Raw genomic sequence first — 19,808 nt, 5'->3', positions numbered from 1 at the left:
TTTCAAATGTCATTTTTAATCCTTAATCAAGTGTAAAATTAAGTTTTAATCTTAAAATAATTTCAAAACAATTTTACAAAATATTTCGAACCATTTCAAAACCAAAAATTCCAGATTGCTCAGAGGGAACCGATTCCCCCTGAATGGTTTGGCTCCGAGAAAAATAGAATGCTCGGAGGGAACCGATTCCCCTCCCCAAGGGGTTACCGATTCCCCCTGTTTAACGGTCGAAATATTTGAATTTTACACTTAGGGAACCGATTCCCCATGAGGGGGTACCGATTCCCCCACGCTCCAAGCATAAATATTAATTGTTTTCACACTTAAACGGCTCCTATAACTTCATTAATGATCCCTAACGTTCAGAAGTGATTCAATGTGTATTTAAACAAGCTTAGAAGCCATTGATCAAAAACAAGAAACAACAAGCAACTAGAATAAAGAGAGAATCAAAGAGAAAACATCAAACCTCAAGTTTGAGCATTTCAAGCCTATTTTTCATTCAATATTCATTTTGCTTTCAAGAACACTACTTTTACTCAATTGTATTCATTCTTGAGTGTTCTTTTCTTTGTTCTAGAATTGTGCAAACAATCTACCTTGTGAGGATTTCCTTGTAAGTTTGCAAATTTGTATTGTCCTCTTTGGGAGAGAGTGTTCTCAAGAATTTGGGGTATAATTCTTTAGAGTTTATAAGGTTACTCTTTGTCCTCAAAAGAAAGACAAATTAGTGAATTTGTGGAAAATCCTTAGTGTGGATAGCTAAGGTAGTGGACGTAGACTTTGGTTGAGAAAGTCGAACCACTCTAAATCGCTATGCAATTACTTTCAATTTTCTGCAAAAGCTTCCACCAAATTTTTAATTGCCAATTCACCCCCCTCTTGGTCGATTCCGTCAATCGATTAACTCAACATGAGTTCTTTAGGAACCCATATACTTCTAACGATTTTCCATTAGAGGTTCTTCAGGGACCTCTATGATTGTAGTTTTTAAAACTTTTTCTAACAAAATTGGATTTTGAATTTTCTCCATTTTCAAAACGTTTTGTTCCAACTTTATCAAAAGAAGCTTTCAGATCATCAATTTTCTTTTGATGATCATCATTGACCTTTAAAAGTAAATTTTGCAAATCAAGATTTTTCTTTTCAAACTCTTCTAGTTTGATTTGTAAATTTTTTATTTTATTTTCAAGATCATTGTTGGTTTTGGACATAAGACTATTTTCATTTTTTAATTTTGAAATATCATTTTTGTATTTTGAAAATAAAGTCTTATAATCCGAAGCCAACCCATTATAATCCTCTAATAACTCATCATAAGATAATTCATCCAAATCGAATGAGTTAGAGGTTACCTTAGAATCTTCCCCGAATACCATCAGGCACAAGTTTGCTACTTCTTGTTCCTCTTCATTGGAGCCTTCTTCATCGCTCCATGTAGCCACATGAGTCTTGTGTTTCTTCTTGGATTGACCCTTTTTCTTTAATTGAGGGCAATCGTATTTGACATGTCCCGACTTTTTGCATTCATAGCAAATGATAGAGTCATTCTCCTTTGGTTCAGTTTTGAAGCCTTTATTTCGTTTGAATTTTCTTCCTCGGTTGGGCCTCATTAATTTTCTGAATCGTTTAGAAAATAATGTCATTTCCTCATCATCGTCATCTTCATCCGAGTCACTCTCATCTTTTGTGGATTTGAGAGCAACCCCAATGTTCTTCTTCTTCTCCTTCTCCTTTGGTATCTCATCAATCTTATTGAGTTCTACCTCATCTTGAAGCATCATTTCATGAGTGAGGAGTGAGCCAATTACTTCTTCAAGGGTTAAGGACTTTAAGTTTTTAGCCTCGATAATTGCCGTCTTCTTTGATTGCCATGATTTTGGAAGTGAGTAAACTAACTTCCTCACAAGCTTTTCATTTGGAATGATCTCTCCATATGATTTGAAACCATTGACAATCATTGAAAATCTATCCGTCATAGCTTTGATATCTTCATCCGGTTTCATCCTGAAATTTTCATAGCTATGAGTTAGAAGACTAATTTTAGATTCTTTTACCTCGTTGGTGCCTTCATGAGTGACTTGTAGTTTGTCTCATATCTCATTGGCGGTTGTACAAGATGAAACTCTCACATATTCATATGGTCCAATAGCACAAAAGATAATATGGATGGCTTTGGAGTTGAGCTGGAACATTCTTGTATTTCATTCACTCCACAATTTTGGATGAGTGTAAGGTTTGATGTATCCGTCTTCTATAATATTCCATGCTCCCATGTCACTTTCTTGAATGAAATACATCATCCTATTCTTCCAATAAGCATAATTAGCTCCATTGAAGAAAGGATGCTTATTAACGGCCAATGAATCAAGACTGAAGTCGGAGTTTGAAGTGGAGGCAATTGATGACTTGATTATCGATGTAACTCTTCCCGCATATACTCAAGAGGCGATTAAACCTTCAAATGAGTCAAGCTCTGATACCAATAGTTGAGTTAATCGATCGACGGAATAGGCCAAGAGGGGGGTGAATTGGCAATAAAAATTTCGGTGGAAGCTTTTGCAGAAAATTGAAAATATTTGCACAGCGATATAGAGTGGTTTGACTTTCTCAACCAAAGTCTACGTCCACTACCTTAGCTATCCACACTAAGGATTTTTTCACAAATTCACTAATTTGTCTTTCTTTTGAGAACAAAGAGTAACCTTACAAATCCCTCAAGAATTATACCACAAATTCTTGAGAACACTCTCTCCCAAAGAGAACAATACAAATTTTGTAAACTTACAAGAAAATCCTGACAAGGAAAGATGTTTGCATTATTTTAGAACAAAGAAAGAACACATAAGAATAATATAATTGAGCACAATAAGTGTTCTTGAAAGCAAAAATGAATATTGAATGAAATAGGCTTGAAAATGCTCAAACTTGAGATTTGATGCTTTCTCTTTGATTCTCTCTTGATTCTTATTGATTGTTGTTTCTTGTTGTTTGTTGTTTCTTGTTGTTGATCAATAGCTTCTAAGCTTGTTTAAATACTCCTTCAATTGATTCTGAATATTGGGGATGATTAGTGGAGTCAATGGAGCCGTTTAAGTGTGAAAACAATTAATAAAACTGCTTGGAGCTTGGGGGAATTGGTACCCCCTCATAGGGAATCGATTCCCTTAGTGTAAAATTCAAATATTTTTACCTTTGAACAGGGGGAATCGGTACCCCCTTGGGGGGAATTGGCTCCCTCCGAGCATTCTATTATTTCTCGGAGCCAAACCATTCAAAGGGGAATCGGTACCCCCTTGGGGGGGAATCGGTTCCCTCTGGGCAATCTGCCCATTTTGGTTTGATTTTAATTAAGAAATGATTTTTGACTCGATTAAGGCTCGAAATACTTTGTAAATTTGTTTAACATATTTTTACACTTTAGTAAGGATTAAAATTAACTTTGAAAGACTTGGAGTAATATTTTGATATTCGAATAATTATATCGAATATACTTTAGAAAACCTTTTGTAAAATCTTAAAATTCATTTAACTTAATTTGTTATATCGAAACATCAAAATGTTTTCAACAAAGAGGCAGTTGAAGAACACATTGATGGGGAGGAATAGAACTTCAATGTTGTATTGTATCGTATGAGAACAAAGGAGGGATAGAAAGTGGGGAGGTTGAGAAGGAGGGAGTGGAAAAATGGGTTGTAGGGATTTTAATTATATTAGGGGTGTTTATTTTTGGGGTAGTTTAAAATTTTATATACATATTTACATTTTATAATTTAAAATTAAGTTAAAAATTATATGAAATTTATTCAAAAAGAAGCAACGTGTTATACGTGTCGAAGATACATATTACATGGGCACCTATATTGATATTTTAATTGTTGTATCATATTAGTAATCATATGAATTTTGTTCGAAAATAAACAATTTAACTGGGTTTGTATCATTCTGACAATTAAAGATAATTATTTTTTATGAAATATTCGGAATCTCATTATTCAAAATTGTTTTTAGTTGATATATTGATATGAGTTTGATCAAAGTTAATAAATACATGCACATCATCACTATCGCTCGACTCTTATTTGTGTAAATACATATCTTTACAGGTACCACATTGTCTGTTTTTTAATATTTTTTTATAGTTTTTGACTTTATTTTTATTTCTTTTCCATTTTAATCTTCAATAACATTAGCATTGAAAAAATCATATAAATTATATGTCAAATAAATAAAGAACCTTTTCAAAAATCAACATTTCTATAACACCTTCATATTGATGCAGGTGACCCGATCCGATCAGAGGTGTTACATTAGGGCCACTAGAGTGACCCACAAAAAATTCAAGAAAAAATAATTTATAAATAAAATACAAGTTCAGAAAATCATTCATATATTACAAATAAAATTAAAATCATACAAGTTTCAGACTTAGTATATAAAAAATCAAATGTGACCTACACGCCCCATAATTACACATTGTATTGTACTCTGCAAGTAAAGCCGAAGGAACTCCCAAAACTGAAATTGATAGCTGCACTGGATCAATTATTTTAACCTAAAATGGTGAGTAAAGAGTGAGCTTTGGGAAGCTCAATAATACTGAACTACCAGATGAATGCAATAAGCCATCAGGTATAAGTAAAGCATGAATTTTCTTAACGTTACAGACATCATCAGATTTTAGCGGTGAATTCATATTCTATTAGCTAAGTCTTCAGTTACAAACATGAATTTACTGTCTGAAGGAAGTATTCAGAGAGAGACAGATTCAGAAGATTGAATTGGGGAGTCTAGTGTGTTCCAAAAAATAGAGAAATGTGTACAAATCCTTTAAAAACATTAGTATTTTAAAACATATTTTAAAACCATGATAATACCCTCCAACCAAACACTGATATGAAGTTCCCCAAAATTGCATCCATAAGGACTTACCCTAGGCTCATTGGGCGTAAGTGTCAACCTAAGGGAGCACCTTGGGTCCATAAGGTCTTACCTTAGTTGAAGCGTAAGAGCCCACATGAGGGGTGTTCCCTCAGGCCCATAAGGACTTACCCAATGCACACAGCAGATGAGCCACCCTAAGTGAGTACCTTAGAGTCTATAAGGTCTTACTACTAGGCCCATTGGGCCTACCCAAGGGCCACCTTAGGTCCATAAAGAATTACCAGCTTGATTGGGGCTGAACTTGCATGAGGAATTACCAACTTGATCAGAGCTGAACCTACATACTCCAGAATCTTACCCAGACAATATCACAATAATCGCTTCATACAATAAACATTATATTTCATGATCCATAAATCAAGAACGATTATATTTTCCAGTGAAAACAGGTAACCAGAGAGCACATATCATGTAGCCATAATTCATAAACAGTAAATCAGTAACTTCGGTAAATCACATTCCAGAACAGATAAAATAATCATATAGCACATAGGGAACACACTAGAGGGTCCAGTTAATTTGTAGAGGTACTTAGCAATTATCAAGCGATGAAAACACGAAACTTTTGCAAACTGATTGAATTTCATAAATGAGATCCCTATAAAAAGAGGGTTTGATAGTTAATGGATTCATCAGTCATTCGGGAAGTGATTTATCAAGATCATATATTATTTACATATTTTTTGGAGGCACTAAGTAATCAGAAAGGTATTCAAAATCCTTTACATCAGAGTTACTTGAGATTTCAGATATGACAGGAGTGATTCCATTATTTAGGCAATCAGAGGCATTTTAGACATTTTGGTTTCTTAAAGAATTCTTAGTAATTTAACCCAATGAGAGTAAAACAAAAATTTATATTATTTAGGATTTATATCAAATTATCAGGATTTCAAGTCAAATTAAACTAACCCATCTCAACACTGCAATTCTTGCCAATCTTTCAGACTAAGGTACTTCACCATTATTCGCTTCTTAATACTGGTTGCTCTAGTTGAACTGATCACCTTCAGAATCATTTTTGAATGGATCTTAGGGAGACAAACATGTATTCCAATGGTATTTATTTCATTTCTGCATTGCAACGGTATCAAAAAATATTGACTTGTTTGATCTGTGGTTCATAACCCTTATGGACGATACAACATATAAGTTCATCAGTGTTTCCAGACTTATCCAAGCCATACACTTAATTATAGGTCATTGAGGGTGCTTAGATCATTTAGTATTCAAGTTTATCCCGATCATTTATGAGTTTTCAAAGTAATTCGATCAATTAAAAGGATTATTTTTCAGAGACAATCATTGTCTTTTACATCACACGAGTATTTTTATAGTTTTTTATCCAAGTATTTTTGACATTTAACCTTTAACGAGATTAATCATAATTTACGGGTCCTGAGATTAATTGATTTACTGATTAAATCAATGAACTTAGATTTATCTCTTATTGATCTTCTAGTTCCTTACACGAGTCAATTGAGTCTTATTGGGTTTACTGTCTTTATATCATATTCAATTCGAGTCCATCAATAATTAACTCTGTGTAATTGACCAATAGCTCTAATCAGGCATTAACAAATCACCAACACGTATCTTAAAGCATGCATATGGTAGTAAAATATTATCTCAATTTTCGAGCCACATCGGTTAACCAATTAAACTCAAATTGATCACCCTAGAACTTTAATTCCACGTCCCATAATGTCTCGGATGCATGACCAAACCAATTACATCACTAGGGGAGGAGCCCTATGCTCACGCGGCGTCGCTTGACGGCGATGACAAGGTCTGAGATGGCAGTTGACTACTCCCGGAGCATCCAAACCTTATTATCAAGCCATATCAATATCCAAAATCAGCTAAAACCATCATAAACAAAAGCAAAGGGTCGAAACACTTACCCACGCCGGCGATGGAGAAAAACGACGATGACGACCTAACCCAAGGGTTGGTTTTGAGAGCACAAAGGAGCGGAGCTAGGTGGTGCAGGCGGTGAGGCGAGGGGACGACTAGTTCGACTGTTATCGGGAGGGAAAATGGCGACGATGTGTTTTCCTCCCTTAATTTGTAATGATTGACGACTAATTCGGGGTCGTTGACGACTAGGGACGGTTGCGAAAGGACACCGATTCAACTGGTGATGTCGGAACACCACAACGGCGGTTGGAGCTGGCCGATCGGTGAAGGGGCACAACGACACTAAGGATTTTAGGGTTTGGGGAAATTTAGGGATTTCATAAGAAGATGGAAGGTTCTGAAAAAATAGGTTATATCCCAAATGAAAATACAATACCTATATTTATTAGATTAATCATAAATAGTAACCTAGGCTAGATGACAGAGGGATGGCTGAGTCTCGGGTTCAAACGATCGCAGTCACCAACTTCCCATTTTTTTTATTTTAACACTGACAAAAAATGGCTAAATTCAGGGTTAAATCCATAAACTTCCCAAAATTATGATGTTGACCCAAAATCTTTCAAAACTACTCATTTTAATCCCTTAATTAAATAAAATAATTTAAATAAACTTTAAATTAAATTTGAGGTGTGACAATTTCAAAAGACATTTCAACGCCTTTAACAAAAGAATATTATTTGATAAAAAAAATTTGTTAGTATATTTCGATAATTTTTTTTGAAAATGTATTTTTTCGATAAATTAACCGATAATTTAATTTTAATTTTGAACTTTACCCAAAGTTATTTCACCCATTTGCATGTTTCATTTTTTAAAACCCTATTTTAGTTACACGCACACTCAACTCATAGGCTGACTGTCGCCGGATTCGCATGCGCTTTCTAATTCCTCTCATCTCCTCGGCCGTTTCCTGTGGTCACAATCGCATCATCTCACGCCTCTTAAACGCCCTCCCAACCAAACCCCAACTCTCAACCGTACCATTCTTTCTCAATTCCCAACTGCCATCCATGGCCGCGTCGGAGGAATCTCTCCGCAAAGCTCTGGCGGAGAAGCTATCAGCTGTGGAAGCGCATGGCAACACGGTGAGAGCTCTTAAAGCCGCCAAGGCTTCCAAGCCGGAAATCGACGCTGCAATCGAAGCCTTGAACAACTTGAAGCTTGAGAAATCGTCGATCGAGAAGCAGCTCCAGGCTGCTGTTGGTGTTGGCGATGGTGATGGTGTTCTTAGCAGGGAAACCTTCCGTCAAGCCGCTGTGAATACTTTGGAACGGCGTTTATTTTACATTCCGTCTTTCAAGATTTATCGGGGCGTTGCTGGGCTTTATGACTACGGGCCGCCCGGTTGCGCTGTTAAATCCAACGTTCTTGCCTTCTGGCGTCAGGTATTGCATGTGTATTGCTCTTGGAATTTTAGAGAATTTTATTTACTTTGACAACATTAGTGAAGAATTAGGATTCGTGCGGATGTTTACTGAATTGATAGATAATATAAATTGAACTTTATTCAAATTGGATCTGTTTCAGTTTTGATTATTTCAAATCAAATTAAAGTCAGTTTGATCGTATATTCTTCCTTAGTTTCCTTATGTAAGTTCGTAAGGCGATTATATACACTAAACTCAAAACAGTTCTAATTTAGCTTCTTGGAATTGCTATTTTCAGCACTTTGTTCTGGAAGAGAACATGTTGGAGGTTGACTGCCCCTGTGTGACACCTGAGGTTGTCCTGAAGGCATCTGGTCATGTTGAAAAATTTACTGACCTTATGGTTAAGGATGAAAAAACTGGAACCTGTTATCGAGCTGATCACTTGCTGAAGGACTTTTGCAATGAGAAGCTTCAAAAAGACCTCACCATCAGTGCAGAGAAGGCTGCTGAGCTTAAGCATGTACTTGCTACATTGGATGATCTGTCACCTGAAGCGCTAGGTTCAAAGATCAAAGAGTATGGTATTACTGCTCCGGATACTAAGAATCCTCTCTCCGATCCTTATCCATTCAATTTAATGTTCCAAACGTCAATTGGTCCATCTGGTTTGAGCCCTGGGTAAGTGCTTTTGATTTAGCATGTTGTTGGTGAACTATGTGGGCGTTGATGTTGAAGCATGTATTTTACTTGTTTTGCTGCTTCTAGAGTTTTCCGACTTCACGATTTATCTTTGGCTGTAATTATTCTATGTAAATGTAACATTATATCTAAAGAATCATGACTAATTTGGTCTACTGCAGGTATATGCGTCCTGAAACAGCGCAAGGAATCTTTGTGAATTTTAAAGACTTGTACTATTATAATGGGAACAAGCTTCCTTTTGCTGCAGCCCAAATTGGTCAGGCTTTCCGGAATGAGGTCTTAAAATCTGTCTTTGAATCTGAAAACATGTCAATTTAATCCTTTGTTGGATTTGGTTATTTTTTGTGTGCGCAAATTTGTTGCTTGGATTTTTTTCAACTGAAGTTGACTCATCCCCTGCTATAAATTGGTGGTTCTTGGATTATTGCTTTCTTTGTTGATAGTTTTTCTCATTAATGTACATTATATTTCATGCTCTATATCTGCAGATATCCCCTCGCCAAGGGCTTTTGAGGGTTCGAGAATTCACTCTAGCAGAGATTGAGCACTTTGTTGATCCTGAAGACAAATCTCATCCAAAATACTCTGAAGTTGCAGACCTGGAGTTCCTGATGTTTCCAAGAGACGAGCAAATGTCTGGACAATCTGCAAAGAAAATCTGTCTTGGTGATGCTGTTTCAAAGGTTGGTCGAAGCTCGACCATTTCACTTTTCCTGTTAACATCCCTTACCCTGCCCTTTTGTGATGATACCGTGCTTCTTGTAGGGAATTGTCAACAATGAAACCCTTGGCTACTTTATTGGCAGAGTTTTTCTCTTCCTAACTCGTCTTGGTATAGACAAAGACCGTTTACGGTTCAGGCAGCATCTTGCCAATGAAATGGCCCATTATGCTGCAGATTGTTGGGATGCTGAGATAGAAGGCTCATATGGTTGGATTGAATGTGTTGGTATTGCAGACAGATCTGCTTATGACTTGTGTGCTCACTCGGTAAGATCTTGTTCTCTGTCTTCATCTTATCTTTATTTTATTAATGTGGTGATTTTAAAATATCTTATTATCATTATTAAAGAGGTTAGGCTGGTCACCTTTGTTATGTTTGGGAGCGCCATATGAACAGTGTGTTCTGTTAGGAACACAGAGAGGGTACCATTAATTTTATCAAAACAAATCTGGTTTTTGTCCTTCCTACTGTTGTGACTTCTTAGCTAAGTTTGAGTAATCTGGCCATGCTATCAAAAGCTAGGTGAAACACAAAAACTATTATTTTTCTATGCGAATATTATATATGCTAAATAGACGCAGCATCATTTTATTGTTTATGTCAGGAGAAAAGTGGTGTCCCGCTTGTGGCTGCTGAGAAGTTTTCAGAACCTAGAGAAGTGGAGGTATTTTTGCAGATTATCCCTATCTTTTCCATATGTTTGGCTACTGTTAAGATTGCATGATTTTTATATTTATAATACAGAAAAGATCCGTAAGGTTCTACTGCAAGAAGAAGTAAATAAATTGGCGCCTTGTTCATATATTTTCAGAAATTGGTTATTGCTCCTGTGAAGAAAGAGCTGGGCCTTGCATTCAAGGGAAACCAAAAGAATGTCGTAGAAGCTTTGGAGGTAAACGATAAACTAGATTTATGAAAGTTTTAATATTTCATGCCCTGTGTTTTCTGCCCATCCATATCAACCCATGAATAAATTTCTTTTAATGCTTAGGCAATGGATGAAAAAGAAGCTCTCGAAATGAAGGCTTCTTTGGAATCCAAAGGGGAGGTGGAATTCTATGTCTGCACTCTTGGGGAAAATGTGCCCATAAAAAAGAACATGGTCTCAATTTCAAAGGAGAAAAAGAAAGAACACCAAAGGGTTTTTACACCATCTGTGATCGAACCATCCTTTGGAATTGGGCGGATAATTTATTGCCTTTTTGAGCACTCTTTCTACACAAGGCCAAGTAAAGCTGGAGATGAGCAGTTGAATGTTTTCCGGTTTCCTCCTCTTGTGGCACCTATTAAATGTACTGTATTTCCACTGGTTCAAAATCAACAGTACGAGGATGTTGCGAAAGTTATTTCAAAGTCATTGACGGCTGCTGGAATCTCACATAAGATAGACATTACAGGTATTTGATTAAAGAACGATGCCTCTTACTTGCTTGAACTTTTAACTCGTCACTTGATCCCTTGTGGTATTTACAGGTACCTCAATAGGGAAAAGGTATGCTAGAACAGATGAACTCGGTGTTCCGTTTGCCGTTACTGTTGATTCAACGGAGGACGTGACGATCCGGGAGAGAGACAGCAAGCTCCAAGTCCGTGTTAGTGTGGAGGAAGCAGCAGCAGTTGTTAAGTCCGTGACTGATGGACAGCGAACATGGGAGGACGTGTGGGAAAAGTTTCCGCATCACTCTTCTGGGTCGGCAGATGATTAAGTCTTAAGACATTCCAGCACTCATTTGTTGACATAATAACAAGATATCCGAGTTGAGAGTTTAAAGTTTTCATGGTAATTTTGATGGAGATTACAGTATTAAAAAAAATCCGAATTTAACAATTGCTTTCATCATTTTATAATAGTTTGATAATTTTTTTGATAAATTTAATTGAAATTATTATTTAAACACAGTTTAGGAATAGGTAAAATATGTATCACCGAAACTACCCTTCCTCCTACCTTTCAACTTTCTCAAATTGAAACAACTATACTACACTTTTAAAGAATTATGATCATATACACGTTAAAAAACTATCACTTATCTTTTTTTATTAATATTAAAATTAAGCTTATAGATTTTAAAAAGTTTACTACTAATATATTTACTGATATTTATACTGACCATAAAATCTTTGATTAAATTAATTGAGTGTTAATTTAGTTTGAAATAATTAAAATATTCTTAAATGAGAATTAATATTATTATTTCTTATAAATGTTATTAAATTTTATCTTTTCACATTTTTATGTATAAATGTTAAAAAGTTTAAAATGAAATTAATTAATTTATATAAAAATTCTTTCCTAATTCTCTTAATTGAATAATTTTTAATCATATATATGAGAAATTATTTGATGTAAAAATTATGCAAATTTTAGAAAAGAAACATATATATATTGAAGAGCCTCCTTCACCAACCTCCGCTCTGTTCAGCCTCTGATCCCCCTGGTCTTTATCGATGGCCACCGTTTCCAAGCTCTCTAACCCCAACCCATCCAGCTCTCTTTCAATGTCTTTCAAACCTATATCTTCATCGGTTAACCTGCCAGGCCCGGTTTCAACTCCAAGCTGCTTTCATCTTCTACCTTGTCCTCTATTAACAACCCCCGTTCCAACTTCCAAGAGCTCCTTGATGTAAGTAATTCCGCTCTTTCTCAGTTTGATGTAAACGGTGATGTTTTGATTCCGTTTCTTGATCTGATGTCGAAATAAATTTGCTTTGATTTTTATCATCATCAACTTGAGTTGATGAATAATTCGGTGTTTGTGGTGTTGCAGATTTCAACCATGGCAGACGAAGCTCTCCAAGCCTTCATAACGACACAGTTTCGAGGACGATCGACGCAAACGTGTCTGAAGCTGAAGGCATCTATATTCTATAGTGCAGTTGAGAAGTTGGGGACTGAATGGGGCAAAGTCGGCGCACAGCTTGAAGACGAGGGAGTGGAATCTTTGAAGACGAGTTTTGACAGCCTTCTGACACCTTGCAAGACAAGGCAAACACTCTTAAGTTGGTGACGCCTTAGGTTTTGCGGTCACTGCGACTGGAAAAAACAAGCGGGATCTTGGTTGCTGCCTGGTGAGAGTTATGTTAAACGTTGAATATCATGTAATATCAAAGTGTTTGCTTAATGCAACTTTTTATATTCTTCCCTTTCATTGCTACTGCTGACCAATGAAGTTGCATGCGTACTCTTGCTAATATATGGGAAAAATACCACTTTTATATCAATTTATCAAAATAATGCCCAAACGACATTGTTTATCAAAATCACACTCTTTTCTAGGTCGGTTAAAACTGATTTAACTGATCGATCTGAATTCTTTTTGTTTAATTGGTCGCTAATTTTAGGTTTGGTTAGTTAACAGTTAATGATTTTTTTCATACTTCGATTATTAGTTAATTCAGTTCAAAATTGATTAATTAACTGAATTAACTAAAATATTTAATATTTAATATATTATATATTATTTATATATCACTTAGACTTAGGTGTGTTTAAACTTCGGTTTTAATAGAATAAATCGATCGAATGAACCGAAAATATTAAATATATTATTTATAAATTTTGGTTAATTCAATTAACTGAACGAATTAACCAAGCTTTGTTCGGTTCAATTATTTTTAAAAAAAAATTGATTCATTTAACGGTTAAAGAGGAAAAAAAATTCAGTTAATAAATTTTGTGTAGTTTGGTTCGATCGGTTAATCGAATCTACCGATTGAACACCCTTACTCTTGTGGTCATTCAAAAGACATATTTTATAAGATATATCTTTATTGATATGGTATTTCGGACGGTTTCTTTTATATTGATGTCATCCAATATCAAAATGAAAAAAAAAAATAGGCCAAGCACTTAAATAAATTATATGAATTTTATTTAAAAAAAATGAATGAATGTAGTACATATCATAAACATGTGCTTAAAAAAGTTATATGAATTTTATTAAAAAAAAGAAATAATGAATGTAGTACATATCATAAACATGTGCTTAAAAAAGTTATATGAATTTTATTAAAAAAAGAAATAATGAATGTTGTACATATCATAAACATGTATTTCACGAGCCAGTCAGACGTCGACGGTTGCAAGTGTATTCTTGACTAATTTATGGGAATAATACCCTTTTATATTATTTTATCAAAATGACACCTAAACATTATTGTTTAAAATAATACTTTTTTTAAAAGCGTGCTACGTAGAGATGAGTAAAATTCGACTCGACTCGAATAAACTCCACTCAAATTGACAAAAATAATAATTTTATAAATTTAATTTGAAAAAATTTTAAATTCGAGTCAAATTATAAAATAGAACTTGAATAACTCAACTAGTAACTTGAATAAGTCAAAATTAGTAATTATACGATTGATTTTCAAGTTTGAATTGAATCTCTTACTTTTATATGATATATGTATATCACATATGAAAAAATATGAAGAAATATATATGTATTGTATATGGTTATAGAAAACCATTTAAATTTGAGTCAAATTGTACCATAATATTATAAATATTTACAATTAAATTTACAGAAACACAAGCAACTCGACTCAGTTCAAAAAAATTAAAATAAAATTTAGGTTATAAAGAATATTTTTCTACTTGAATAGCTCAAAAAAATTTTATTCAACTCGACGTAACGTGAGAAGTGGTTTTCAAACTACATGTTTTGTAAAGCGTATCTTTGATGGCGTAACATGTTTTTCAGAAGAATTTTACCATGCTAATGATACATAAGACCAAAATGAAAAGGAGACACGTATTAGAAAAGAAATAATATAGACGATACGTATCAAAGACACATATTTGTACGAATGGATTCGACGATGACCGCAAACATGTATAAATCTTTAATCCCTAAATGAATGAATGATTAGAATATATTGAAATACTTAAAAAAACTCGTATATAAATAATATGAGATTTGAGAATATCATGACAAAAACTTTTTGATTTAGAACTGTCAAAATAATTATTAAATTTGATTAGACTCGTATTAGTACGACATCTAATACGACATTGTTCCCTTATGTAATACTCGAGATCCTAATATAAAAAACAGAATAATACTTCAAGGGTTGAAACAGGAATTTAGGTATAGTTTAAGGCCTAATTTACCTATTATTCCTAATAGAAAATAAGAAAAGACAAAAGGATAAATATATAGGGGCAGAGAGCAATCCAAAAAGCTGAGGCTGTTATCTTCGCGCGTAGAAACTTCTCTCTCTCGATTCTCACCGTCTGATGGCGTCGATTTCAGCAGCTGGATTTCTGCCGCAACCCCTCGCCTTCTCCGTCGGAACCGGAAGAGCTTCTTCAACTGTGGTACGTCCTTCAATTTCCTCATAATTTCTTCTATCTAATAGACTACCCAATCCAAAGTGAAATGTACGTTCTTTGGTTTCAGAGACCAATAGCATGCTTTTCACTGCAGCAGCAACAATCTCAGCTGATTGAGCGAAGAAAAGTAATGGTAGTAGGGACGGTTGGGTTACTCGCGGCCGCTCTCTGGCATTCTTCCGACGGAAATATTGGAACGGCAATGGCCGCCTCATCTGGATTTACCGACAGTAATCCTTAATCCTTTTGTCACTTAAAATTGCATTTCATTTTTACCACCTTCTTGGTTAAAAATTATATGTTGCTAACACAAATTGTTGTAATTTGGAACACAGTGCCTGCACTTAGGGGAAAAGATTATGGGAAGACCAAAATGAGATATCCAGACTACACTGAAACAGAATCAGGTCTTCAGTACAAGGTCATTTGCTAGAGAAAAAAAAATCAATTCAAAATTAAGTAGTGTTTAATTGGTGTGTGTGTTCTTATATCTTAATAAAATTTTCAATGAGAATGCAGGACTTGCGGGTGGGGGATGGCCCTACACCCAAGATGGGAGAAACAGTTGTGGTAAGCAACAATTTTCAAATGCTTTTTACACCATGTTAACGGTAGTAAATTGTTTGTCATGCCAATTTTTGGATACAGTAAGCTTCCAGTTGAAGCCATTATGTTATCAAGCTGAATGCAATAATCGGAAATTTTTTTAACTTTAGTACTTGTTTACCTAAGTTTCATTTACTGGAATGAACCTTTGGACATTGGAAAAATGGAAGGTCCGAGAACAATGAAGTGGGATGCCTTTAGAAGGTATTAGGTGTGGAGTTTGGCGCATAAGGTAGGATGGTATATCTGTTAGTTAACATGAAGTGATTTTAATACCTTCAAATTTAGATCACAATTGTTATTGTTTTTGTCTAAGCTAATTCAAGCAGTTTTATGATCCATTAATTATATACTGTAGGTTGATTGGGATGGCTACACTATAGGATATTATGGCCGCATATTTGAAGCTCGAAACAAGAGCAAAGGCGGTTCCTTTGTGGTACATAAACGCTTCCTATCCTAATTCTGCATGTCATCCTAAATTAGTTGATTATTTCATGATTTTATCCTGTTTAAACTATGCAGGGAGATGACAAAGACTTCTTCAAATTTAGACTTGGATCCCAAGAGGTGAGTAGTTTTTGCTGAAACAGATTGAATAGTGTTCTCCATAAAAACTCAAGAATGTTGAAGATATATTATTTGAGTCTTCCTGCTATATAGTGCATCTGCTTATTGAGACTTAGATGGATATTGAGCGAACAATATAAAAATGAAACCTTTGAACAAGTTTTTCTCATTATCTCATATTCAGGTGATTCCAGCATTTGAGGAAGCAGTTTCAGGAATGGCTCTTGGTGGTGTGAGAAGGTGCTTGCTATGCTTTTCTAATGCATAAAATCTTGTTTATTGTATTTACACATTGCATACTCCTCTCTGTAATATCCTGTCAAATCCTCAATCTTGATCAATGGTTTCAAGTGCATTTTGCTGCTTTTACTCAGTTTGAGCTAATAATTTTGTGGTCCAATCTGTCATTCGTCTTTAACTTGATGCAGTTACCTGACATTTTACAGCGAAAACAAACAAGGATTAAGTTATTTTTTTGTGTGATATGCAAATTTCACAGTTTACTTCACAGTGATGCAGGATCATAGTTCCACCAGAACTGGGATATCCTGACAATGACTACAACAAAAGTGCCCCCAAACCAACGACCTTCTCAGTAAAATTCAAGCCGTTGACTCATTGTGTTTTATTCTTTTGTTCATATGATGTAGTTTTTTTTCGGTGTTTTCCACAGGGTCAACGAGCATTAGATTTTGTGCTAAGGAACCAAGGGTTTATAGATAAGACTCTACTGTTTGATATTGAGCTCCTGAAAATCATTCCAAATTGATTTCGGCTCAAAGGTCATCATTGCATAAACAACTAGAAACCGAAAATATATCAAGGTTAGAAATTGTGGATATTTTATGTTTTTGAGCTGCTCATATACCATTACAATGAATCACGAGTCTCCTTTTTTATCCCAGGGAAGTTTTCTAATACTGTAACTGGGAGTTGTCATCCATGGCTGAAAATATTGGAAAGCATTGAGCAAAGAATGTAAAGTATCTCTTTGAAGCAAGCAGTGAGGCCATGTTTCATACTCCAAATTCTAGCTATTGTTGTTTTTTGACATTTTTATATATTGCCAACTAAAATATAATGGTGTGAAGAAAGTTGAGATTGCCCATTATGACCAAATTTTGTTACGATCCAAATCTTCATTCAGTGCCAGAAAGTTTTGTAGCATTCGTGTATTGTTCTATGTATTTATACTGTTCTTTTTGCTGGTTCTATCTTGTATCTACAGATGTTGGGAATAAATTGTTATCCTTTACTCCTTATATGCATATATATGGCTAGGATCCAATTATATTGTGTAAAACTAAAAGAGTTTTACACAGACTTAAGACCGTTGGATGAGTGAAAATAGATGACTGAGTTAATAGTAGGAAATGAAAAGATTGTGAATGGCTAGGTTGATACCGCAGGTTGATACCGCATGTTGTCTTCATTCAGCTGCTCCAAGGAAGCGTAATTCAGAACCTGTCGCAATCAAGCCATGAGATTGGGCAAGTCTCAGGCGCAGCTTGTTGGACAGGTTCAGTCTGGCACTCTAGCTGAGGCGATCCCTGATGGTAGGCATTGGGTTGTTTGTTTATTTGCCGATGGTGGTTGATTTAGGTGCTTACCGTATGTTTATCGGTAAATCCGCAAGTATTCTGTAGTTTGCATGCTGGAATTCCTCGATGAGGAACCTACATAGCCGGATGCAATGATCCAATGAAGAGTATAGTGTCACGATTAAGTCCGTGACAATAGGCTCTGTATATGCTAACATAGCTGGTGGCATGGGTTGTTTTTGTTTACAGTACATATGCATACAGTATCATCAAATGAATACAGGGAACGAAGAAAATAGGCAACAATGGTGGCTGTCTCTAAATCTAAAGATACAGAATTTGCGTTGCATGTTCATCTTCCTTTCACCTATTAGTCCGATAATCCTCCTCACTAACGTTTTCAAGGTTAACCGTGGTAAATGAACTGAGCTCAAATATACATATTTAATGTTCATTTCGTTTATTTATATTTGATTTATGTTTAATTCGTGTTCATAAAAAAGTTTTAAATTGTTTTCTTATTTTGACACCACTTTAAGTGAATATTGATACAACTTAAAAATAATTGGTGTCCCTCAAAAAGGAAATTGATACTCATAATTTATCTCCACCAACTTCGAAAAGTTCTTATAAATTTTTTTCTTAGTTTCTACATCTCATCTTACTCGAGATATATTATATAGTAGAATTAAAGAAAATGGTTGATTTTGATTCAACGCGTCTTTGAGTTTTAAAGTTGAGTTTGAGATGCTTGGATCGATGGATTTTGATTTAGATGATGGTTGCTGCAATGGTGATGCGTTTTGATGGAGCTGGACCCTAGATTTGGTGAAGTCTAAAGACTGGTTTAGTGAGGATTTTAGATTTGTTGAGAATAGTCGAATAAGAATTTTGATTTTCAACACCACCACCGATCGAAACTTCAACACCGTTGATAGACCGATTTCTTCCATCAATGCCGCATGACAGCAAGCATGAATAGGAGAATTAAATCCCGGCTGAAACCACCAATCGTTGTCCTCACACCTTGATGGTTGAAGCATAACACCACCACCGAAGCATAACGATGACAAGGACAACGGCTACACGTGAAGGAAAGAATTACAGTAAATCTACTTCCTCAAGCCCTAAATCAGATTAAAAAAAAAACAGAGGCAAAGGCAAGAGTTGACGATGAGATGACTGACGATAAGGAAGATGGCAAAGACGACGACGCTGGCCAACAAAAGACAATGATAAAAGAGAATGGAATTAGTTTTAGAGATTTTATAGATTTTCAAGGACAAAGAAGTCGGATGATAAATAAAATGTTTCAAAAAAATATGGACACAACACATATCACAGTTTGAGGTTGGTAATTTTTTTTAACCATGCCAGATTATACTCGTAGAATAACAATGTCGAAAACATTAGATATCAACCTTGAACGAAAAATATTTTAAACACCTAAAATAAGCAAAATTATTCGCTAGCAGTACAGTGTAAGCACTTGGGTTTTCGTTAAGCCTAGAAAAAAGCTAAAATAAAAGTGATTTTGTACAGTTTAAGTGATAAAGATGCCATTATGAAGTCAAGTCATAAGTTGGTGAGATGCCATCCTATATAATGGGGGGAAGTCGAGACTCGTCCAATATGTTATAAAGGACGAGCGGTGTAGGGTCTCATCAAGGTGGTTCAATCTCCATTTTTTTTGCACAAGTTGGTGAACCACCACAATAATTGCTCCCTTACCCCAATTAATGGTGGCTGCTCCACTTATAAAAAAAAACCATTTCTTTTATTAATCCTTGTACCATGTCAAAGTTATGCATTAAATCCATATACTCGTAGTTACATCTTACATCCCATCCAGAAAACAAGATTTGGCCAAACGCAAGACAACATGAGGCGGACTCGCAAGAATCAACCATGTTAAAAGAGAGTATTGTTCTCCTCAGAGATCACGAGTTCGAGCAGCTACGTCTGCATGGTATGTACGTTGTTAATAACTAAGAAATAATCTAAACAGATACTACCTAATAATCACCCGGACTAATAAGAAAAAGAATCAACCATGTTTGTCGGCTCAAAGAATCCCAATCAACATCATG

At 35.2% G+C, this 19,808-nt stretch overlaps 2 protein-coding genes across 2 annotated transcripts; both read left to right on the top strand.

Annotated features, from left to right (window-relative positions):
• Nucleotides 1-7,680: 7,680 nt before the first annotated feature.
• On the top strand, nt 7,681-11,471 carry LOC120151067 (glycine--tRNA ligase, mitochondrial 1-like). The gene is made up of 9 exons (XM_039163612.1): nt 7,681-8,252; nt 8,533-8,915; nt 9,098-9,215; nt 9,428-9,622; nt 9,705-9,929; nt 10,268-10,327; nt 10,475-10,555; nt 10,655-11,060; nt 11,137-11,471. The coding sequence occupies exons 1-9, from the start codon at nt 7,740-7,742 to the stop codon at nt 11,367-11,369; spliced, it is 2,214 nt and encodes a 737-aa protein (XP_039019543.1). The 5' UTR covers nt 7,681-7,739; the 3' UTR covers nt 11,370-11,471.
• A 3,372-nt stretch (nt 11,472-14,843) lies between these two features.
• LOC120151119 (peptidyl-prolyl cis-trans isomerase FKBP19, chloroplastic-like) lies at nt 14,844-17,391 on the top strand. The gene is made up of 10 exons (XM_039163664.1): nt 14,844-14,986; nt 15,069-15,231; nt 15,337-15,422; nt 15,521-15,571; nt 15,966-16,046; nt 16,133-16,177; nt 16,362-16,417; nt 16,697-16,772; nt 16,851-17,001; nt 17,083-17,391. The coding sequence occupies exons 1-9, from the start codon at nt 14,906-14,908 to the stop codon at nt 16,944-16,946; spliced, it is 735 nt and encodes a 244-aa protein (XP_039019595.1). The 5' UTR covers nt 14,844-14,905; the 3' UTR covers nt 16,947-17,001; nt 17,083-17,391.
• Nucleotides 17,392-19,808: the final 2,417 nt, after the last annotated feature.

Source organism: Hibiscus syriacus, unplaced genomic scaffold (assembly GCF_006381635.1).
Source record: "Hibiscus syriacus cultivar Baekdansim isolate YM2019G1 unplaced genomic scaffold, ASM638163v2 tig00111027_pilon, whole genome shotgun sequence".
Classification (NCBI taxonomy): Eukaryota; Viridiplantae; Streptophyta; class Magnoliopsida; order Malvales; family Malvaceae; genus Hibiscus; species Hibiscus syriacus.
The sequence above is the reverse complement of the archived record's forward strand: the minus strand, read 5'-3'. Positions and strand labels throughout refer to the sequence as shown.

Bases quoted from the DNA above. Each gene is read 5' to 3' on its own strand.
- LOC120151067 (XM_039163612.1), top strand. From the start codon at position 7,740: ATGCGCTTTCTAATTCCTCTCATCTCCTCGGCCGTTTCCTGTGGTCAC. The intron at 10,556-10,654 runs GTAAACGATAAA...TTTAATGCTTAG, and splicing joins ATGTCGTAGAAGCTTTGGAG to GCAATGGATGAAAAAGAAGC. The intron at 11,061-11,136 runs GTATTTGATTAA...TGGTATTTACAG, and splicing joins ACATAAGATAGACATTACAG to GTACCTCAATAGGGAAAAGG.
- LOC120151119 (XM_039163664.1), top strand. From the start codon at position 14,906: ATGGCGTCGATTTCAGCAGCTGGATTTCTGCCGCAACCCCTCGCCTTC. The intron at 14,987-15,068 runs GTACGTCCTTCA...CTTTGGTTTCAG, and splicing joins GAAGAGCTTCTTCAACTGTG to AGACCAATAGCATGCTTTTC. The intron at 15,423-15,520 runs GTCATTTGCTAG...ATGAGAATGCAG, and splicing joins AATCAGGTCTTCAGTACAAG to GACTTGCGGGTGGGGGATGG.